Source organism: Indicator indicator, chromosome 13 (assembly GCF_027791375.1).
Source record: "Indicator indicator isolate 239-I01 chromosome 13, UM_Iind_1.1, whole genome shotgun sequence".
In the NCBI taxonomy this organism is placed as follows: domain Eukaryota; kingdom Metazoa; phylum Chordata; class Aves; order Piciformes; family Indicatoridae; genus Indicator; species Indicator indicator.
Window position 1 is genome coordinate 25,179,085 of NC_072022.1, and position 7,768 is coordinate 25,186,852.

The following is a 7,768-nucleotide window of genomic DNA, read 5'->3' on the forward strand; positions in this document are numbered from 1 at the left end:
ACTGTCTCTCCATGAACACTGATTTTTAGGAAAAGGAACACTGCCAGCCTGCAGAAGCAGGAGCCCAGCTCTTCCAGTACCCCCCTGCAGTTGGGGAGACAGAGGTCTGGGTTTTTCTTTCCGTGTGTTTTCTCCTAAGGAAAATCCAAAACAAACAACAACTAAATGCCTGTTTCCAACTTCATTGTAAAACAAAATTTCATTTTGTCACCTTGGGGCTGCAAATAAGCCCTGAAATCTCAAGAGTTTCCATGCATTCATGCTCTGCTCTGACAGAAATCTCCTTTGCCAACAGGAAAGAAGAACAAGCTGCGTGTGTATTACCTGTCCTGGCTGAGAAACAGGATTTTACACAATGACCCTGAAGTGGAGAAGAAGCAGGGCTGGATCACAGTTGGGGACCTGGAGGGATGCATCCACTACAAAGTTGGTGAGTGGCCTTTCTGGAGAAAAAAAAAAAAAAGTCTGAAAAGATGCAGTTTTGTTCTCTAGTCTTAGACCTCACCTGACAGTTTCTCTTAAAAGTGTGGGCAGGCCATAGCAACAAATAATTTGGAATTCATCTCCATGTAGTTACCAAATAATTTGGAATTTATCTCCATGTAGTTACCAAATAATTTGGAATTCATCTCCATGTATTTACCAAATAATTTGGAGTTCATCTCTTTGTGTTTACCAAACGAGAACCAACAGAGACAGCCTGAGGAGCTGTTTCCTGGAAATGAGTTGTTCAGTCTTGTTGGAAAGAAAGGGAAATATTTTTAAACTCAGGTTTGTTGTTTTTATTTTAGTGAAATATGAGAGAATCAAGTTCTTGGTGATTGCCTTAAAGAGTGCTGTAGAGATCTACGCTTGGGCTCCTAAACCATATCACAAGTTTATGGCATTTAAGGTATGTTTATCTTTTAGCCAAAATAAGCTCTGGAATTGCAAACACAGGAGATTCCTGTGTTGTGCAGAGCAGAAAGGCCTCTTGCTTCCATAGCTGAGCTCCTTGGGATACCTGGCAGGCACAGGAGATGGGATATCTTCTGCTTATGGCTCCTAATTAAGTGTTAATGTTAGCTTATGCTGGCAGGCCTTGCTTGGGACTGTTTGCAGCAAACTGACCAAATGTCCATGAGAAAAACTGAGCTGGGGTTTTTGGTGTTGGTTTGACTTTTTAACTGACTAATTTCTCAAATACAGTATGAAAACAGGTTGGCATTATTTTCCATTTTCATTTTGCAAGGTCCAATATGGATTCTGTTTCAGGACAGAAAGTCCAGGAGAGTGACCCACTTCACTCCTTCTCTCTCTTGTTTTTTTTCCTCTCCCTTTTCATCTGCCTCAGTTTCCTCCAGTGAGACCTTTCTCATCTATAACCTGCCAAGGGTTATTTTGCACTTAGTCCTTTAAAGCACTTTTCCTCCTAAGCTCTGTGCAGAGGCAAGTCACAAGAGGCCATGCCTTCTGGAGACATTCATGCTGAGTAATCTCCTTTTGCATCCTTCCAGCACAAATGGGCTCTCTGTTAGGTCACATTTGCTTTTCCTGAACAAAAGCCAGAATAAATGTGCTCAGTGACATGGAGAGCATTCAAATGGCCTGGGATCCAGCCTCTGCAGGCTCTGCTGAGGGTGCTGGTTAGTGCTCCTGGTGCTGCTTCTCCAGTCTGGGGAAGCTGAGCATCTTTTCCTTGCCTTATAGGCAGGGATCTGTTGGGCAAGTGGGAAATACAGCTCACTGATGTTCCCTGTCAGGAGTCAGGGTGCTCCTTGCATAGACAACCAAAAGCCCTTTTCTCTCCTTTGGGGCATTTCACTTTCCTGCTGAGGATCTCAGCCATGGAGAGATACTGTGTCCTGGATCAGTGCAGGCCAGGAAGCTGTTCCCAGCCTGCATCCAGAGAAAAGCAGATCTTGGCTGATCTAACTCATTTCAGCTGCCCAAACTGGAGCAGTGAGCCCTGCTGGGAAGGGAGGTGGGTGGGCACAGCTCTCCACACACTTTGCCCTTGTTACCCAGAGCAGCACCAGCACTGGAGGTCTCCATGTGCTGGCTCTCCATACTCATGTAAAACTGAGCTGTCACCTTGCCTTAGAGACCAAATCCTCAGGCTGCCCTCAAGCTGCTGGGGGAAGAAAGCTATGCTTGGCCAGGGTGAGCATTTACCTGCTGGGGTGGCTGGAGCCAAGTGGGTAGTACATTCTGAGGTATCTGACATAGGAACCAAAGAGACAGGTCTATAAATAACCAGGTATTTAGCAGGCAGCAGTCAAACAAATATGATTTCAAAACCATGCCAGGCTGCTGCTCTGGGGATTTGTTGGCTCTCTGTGGTACTCACTGAAGGGATTATAAAAGTCTTTTGCAGATCTCCAGCACAAGCCGCTGCTCGTGGATCTCACTGTAGAGGAGGGTCAGAGACTCAAGGTTATCTTTGGCTCACACACTGGTTTCCATGTGATTGATGTAGACTCTGGGAACTCCTATGATATCTATATACCATCTCACGTGAGTACACCGGGGAGTGCTGCTGCATGACTAACGAGGCTCACCAGCAAGGCTTGCACAGGCTTAGAAATGGTGACCTCTTAGGTGACACCTTGCCATGGATATGTGCCATCCACATTGATTCCTGCTCAAAGAGGACTCACACTTCATTAGCACAGGCTAGCACTATCCTCGTGCCCAAGCAGTAAGGTTTAAGGTCACCACATCCCACAGAAAGGAGAATCTGCCTGTACACTGTGTGGAGCAGCTCTCTGCAGGGCAAGATACCATGAAAGAACGTGCTGGGTTGTTAGACAGCACAGACTCACCATGGGTGCCCTGTCCCATTGCATGGTGTCCCCTATGTGCTCATCAACACTTGTTCCTGCTGCGTCAGTGCAGTCTGCCTAGGTGAAGGTTGCAGGATTAGGTCAGCCCAAATCTCAGCAAACCTGCCACTCAAAACTCCCAAACTCCCTGAAAGGAGGGTCTCATCACAGGACCCCTCTCAGGTCCATCAGATGTTTTAGGAGAGAACCATTGCTACAAAAGGTACTGTAGGTGAGGATTTTCTTCTTGGTTTACTTGAGCTCTATCCATGCTGCTGGCTTAAACAGCATTGGAAACTGGTCTGGAAGAACCTGTGTTACTAATCAGTTCCAGGAACTGCTGAATCTGGCCTGAGCAGCAAAGTCTGCTCTGTGAGAGCTGGTAGGAAGGGTAGGGAGAAATTCTGAGGCAGTTTGGGATGCCTTAGCTATGGAAGGACAGACATGGGTGGAAGTCACAGCAGCTGGCCTTGGAGCTAGAGACTGATTGCTAAAAACTGGGAATATTTCCTCCCTATGAGGAAACCTGTGAAATTCTTGGGTTTATTTGCCTCACTTGCAATGGGAGGTGGACTCATCAAGTCAGCAGTCACTTATTTGTGTTCCAGCCAAGCGCCAGCCATCAGTCTTGGGGGCGTTTGTGTTGTGATCTGTCTATAACTGCCAAACCTGTTTATCCTTAACACATCAGACAGCTCTGATGGTAGGGTAAACATTTCACTTTGTTCCCCTTCGAGCTTATCTCTGAAAGCCAATGCCTGTGTTTGGTGAATGGAGGGGTTTGTTCTCGAGTTTATTTGGGGAGTTGTTTTTGCAAAGCTCTGTTCCCTTCCCCCTTCCCCTTCCTCCATTCAATGCAATTCTGACTTTGAGGGTTTGTTTTAACTGCAGATTCAGGGCAATATCACTCCTCACGCCATTGTCATCCTGCCTAAGACAGAGGGGATGGAGATGCTTGTGTGCTATGAGGATGAAGGGGTCTACGTGAACACCTACGGGCGGATAACTAAAGATGTGGTGCTCCAGTGGGGGGAAATGCCTACTTCTGTGGGTAGGTCAACCCTTCCTCTTCACCTGCTTGAAATACAAGTGATAAGATGAGGGGTCAGGAATGCTGAGATGGAGTCATTTGGGCTTTTGTTTATCAAAGGAGATTTCTCTCAGCCAGAGAGGAGATGCAGCCTCTCATTTTCTGCAGTTTGGACCTTGGTAACAAAAGCAAGAGACTTCTTGAACCCTTGAGCTCTACTTTATCATAAGTGTAGACTAATGCAAGCTGTTGCACTGCTGGGGTACAGTATTGAGTGGAAGAGGGGCTAGGTGCAGAGCTGGGAGCACTCAGGTTGCTTTCCTGGCCCTGCTGTTGTTGAGGTCCACGACCCATGGAGCCAAGCCACTTCCCAGCTCCTCACCTGCAGAACTCAGGAGAAGTGATGCTTCTTCTGTTTAAATTACTCAGCAATTCCTGGATGAAAAGTGCTCTGGAAGGACTACTCTCCCTGTGGGCACAGGCCTGGCTGTGTGCACCTCCAGCAGCCAGAGCTCTGCCGTTGATCTGCAGAGGCTTTGAAAAAACAACTGATGAGAAATTTTTCTGCCCACTGTGTGATGTTTGGCTCCACACACGTTGTAACACCTCCCAAACGCTTCCTTTTTGACAGCCTACATTCATTCCAATCAAATAATGGGCTGGGGAGAGAAAGCTATTGAAATCCGGTCAGTGGAGACAGGCCATTTGGATGGAGTATTTATGCACAAGCGAGCTCAAAGATTAAAGTTTCTATGTGAAAGAAATGATAAGGTAAGTCCACTTCCAAGCTTGTATCCATGCTGTAAGCTACAAGCTGCTTTTAGAGTTTCAGACTTGAGGATAAGAAGTGATCTGAAGGTCCTGTTTAATAAGTGCTGCTCATAAACCCACTCCCAGTTAATTCTCTCCAGGGGATGCACACCTCAGCCTGGGGTGGGAAGACCTGCGACATCTCTTCCACCTCTAGCTGAGACCTGTGCTGACTTGGTTTGACTGTCTCCCAAGTCTTGCACCTGAACATTAGCTACAGAGGCTGCCCAGTAAAGACTAGAAGTTGAGAAATGGTGGCAGTGAGGATGTGTAAGGGGCCCTGATTTGAGCACTGGTGCAGAAACACTTTCATGCATTTTTAAATGCATTTTGGTGCATCTTCAGCTATTTTCTCCTTCTCTGGAGACTTTCAAAACCCACCTGGATGCATTCCTGTGCAGCCTGCACTAGGTGATCCTGCTTTGGCAGGGGGGTTGGACTCAATGACGTCCAGAGGTCCCTTCCAACCCCTAGCATTCTGTAATTCTATGATCCTCCTTGGAGCCCCATCTCTTTCTGTGGCCAGCACTGAGAAATACTGCTGGGGAAGGTCACGGGGGAGATGTGACTGTTGTGTAGATGACGCCCCACCATGGGTGTGTTGCTGATGGGCAAAAGGGCTGCAAGGAATGAGGGAAGGAGAAGTTGCTGGAGGAAGAGAAATATGGGAAGAGATGATTGACTGCCAAGGTCTGTTTCTGCTCTTGGTATTTCCTCCCCTTGCGAGGTTTCAGCAAGATAAATCAGGACCATGCAGCAGGGAGTTCTTTCATAACGAGCACAATGCTGAACCATGTGGAGAACCTGATTGCTGTGTCTCCAGAACAGGGTTTAATAACCTGCAATAAATAAGGTTTGAAGCCACAACCAGTTTAGTGAGCAGCACCTCATCTGTCCAGCATTGCCCTCCCTGCTACATGGAGCTGGGATGGAGCTCTGCAGGAAAAAAACCAGATCCTAACCTTGCAACAGAGTAAACCATGGGAGACTGCCCCAGAAACTGAATTTAAGTTGCCCAGATACTCCTAGTTTGTTCTTTTTCCCAGCTTTTGAGTACTTGACTCTGCAAGTTTTATACTGTTTTTTTGAAAGACTTCTTCTCCTGGTTTGTTCCTATTGATTATTTTTTCCTTTTCTAAGAAAACTGGAAAAAAACCCAAAACACCTCAGTCTTTCTAAAATACTAGAACCAACTGGTGGGTTTGAAATACTGCAAGGAGATGTTTCTCTTTCTGGCTAAATGGTTCATGATAAAAGTCATGTGAAGACAGAATAATTTGGGGGTTTAGAAAGGACAGAGGCTTCAGATTGTCCCCATCCATATTTGCAAATCATAACTCACTTCATTTTTAAGACATCCACTGGGGTCAAATGCTAGTGGCCCTCGACAGGAGTACCAAAACTCATCTTTTTCTTTGAATGTCCTGGTACATTTCTGTGCTTTCTGCCTATTAAAGGAGTTCCCCCAAGCTTTACTTTCAGGAACAGCTGAAATACCAGGACAAGCTTTTCCAAGGAAAACCATTTCACACTGAGGCAGATATTGACCCAAATGGTTAACCTTTAGCAAAAGCCAAACCACTGACAGCAGTCTTATTAATATTGCATAATAAATGGGGTTGTGGCAATAAAATGTGATAAACTTGGCATTCTTAAGGCATTCCAAACCTTGCTCTCTTTGGTAGTGATAGGGAGGGAGGTTTTATTGCTGTGCTTACTAATAAGTGGTTTCATTTGATCCCAGTCTGGCATGGGCCAGCCCCTGGCCCCTGAACTAAGAACTGGGCAAATGGGTTCATGCAAAATTCCTGCTGTCAGCTGGAGAAAAGGAGCAGGGAGGGGGAGGCTGAGGTAAAGGAAACCACAGGGTGTGGGCCAGGTCCTGCTTTCCTTGTTCACCAAGACAAGTAACAGATGATTTTTTTTTTCCCCTCTGTCTTTCTAATAACAACTAATAAGCTTTGCTCGTGCTGCCAAACAGGTATTTTTTGCATCGGTGAGATCTGGAGGAAGCAGCCAAGTGTTTTTCATGACCCTCAACAGAAACTCCATGATGAACTGGTAACAGAGGAGCACTTGGCACTCACCACCATGGCATTACTCCTAATTTAAAGGACAATTAAAACACGTGGACTAACACTGTAGAGGAGCCCTGAGGAACACCACTGCCCCAGCACCGTCAGCCCCCGGGGCGCAGGCTGCGGGCAGGGATGGACTTTCACGCTTGGACCCCCCGAGGTCTCCTGATTACGCTGTGTTATAGTGGGTTATGAGTTTCCCTTTGTTGGGTTTTATTTTGTTGTTGTTGTTGTTTTGTTTTCTTTTAATTTTTAATTTTACTTTACTCTTGTTTTTTCTTCGCACCCCGCTTTGTAAGAATGGGGCGGGGGGGGGAAAGAAACAAGTGTCAAACCAGTCTGGTTTTAATTCTGTCTGCCTGCTAGCATCAAATATATAGTATGTTGTAAAGTTACCAATTAAATCTGGTGAGAGACAGCACAATAAATGTACCTTTTATCTTTGTGATGAAGGCCATAACCATATAGCTGGGGTAATTTTAGGAATCTTTTTTGCCTTCACCGACATTTACGTGTTGCTTTTGGCAGCAACAGCTTAATGGATTTTTAAAGAGGAAGAAGAAGAAGAAGAAGAAGAAAAAAAAATAGTTGGTTGTTGGTTTTTTGGTTTTTGGTTTGTTTTTTTTTTTTCCCCTCTTTTGGGAAATGGATTTTAACTGGCTAAACTACTAGCCTTAGACTAATAAAAATCAGCTACCATTTTTGTCAAGTCTGTCAATCCATATTCCTATATGGATCTTCACATAGTGGTGTGTCTTGATAGGGACAGAGGTGGCATTTCTTGTTGCTCCGGAGGTGCCCGCCTGCCCCCCGGGGCTTGCCCGCAGGCACCAGGACCAGGGGATCAGAGGAGGAGGAGAGGACAGCGGAGCGGTCGGAGGAGCCCCTCGCTCGCCCCCCACCAGCCCCCACACCCCGAGGCGAGATTTGCAGCCGCAGATGGCTCCCAGGATGCCGCAGGCACCGGACCCCCATGCCAAAACCGGTGTGAGCTGTGGGTACTCATCCCCTGCCCCTGAAACACAGAGCCAGGCGCTGGTGTAGGG

General features: G+C 46.4%; 1 protein-coding gene across 1 annotated transcript in view; it reads left to right on the forward strand.

Moving 5' to 3' along the window:
- TNIK (TRAF2 and NCK interacting kinase) overlaps positions 1-7,315 on the forward strand; it is a 190,087-nt gene extending 182,772 nt beyond the window's left edge. The window contains 6 exon segments of the mRNA XM_054385755.1: positions 296-430; positions 792-892; positions 2,347-2,496; positions 3,696-3,855; positions 4,466-4,605; positions 6,626-7,315. Of these exon segments, the coding sequence (XP_054241730.1) occupies positions 296-430; positions 792-892; positions 2,347-2,496; positions 3,696-3,855; positions 4,466-4,605; positions 6,626-6,709 (770 nt within the window). The 3' untranslated portion in view covers positions 6,710-7,315.
- The last annotated feature ends 453 nt before the right edge of the window (positions 7,316-7,768 follow it).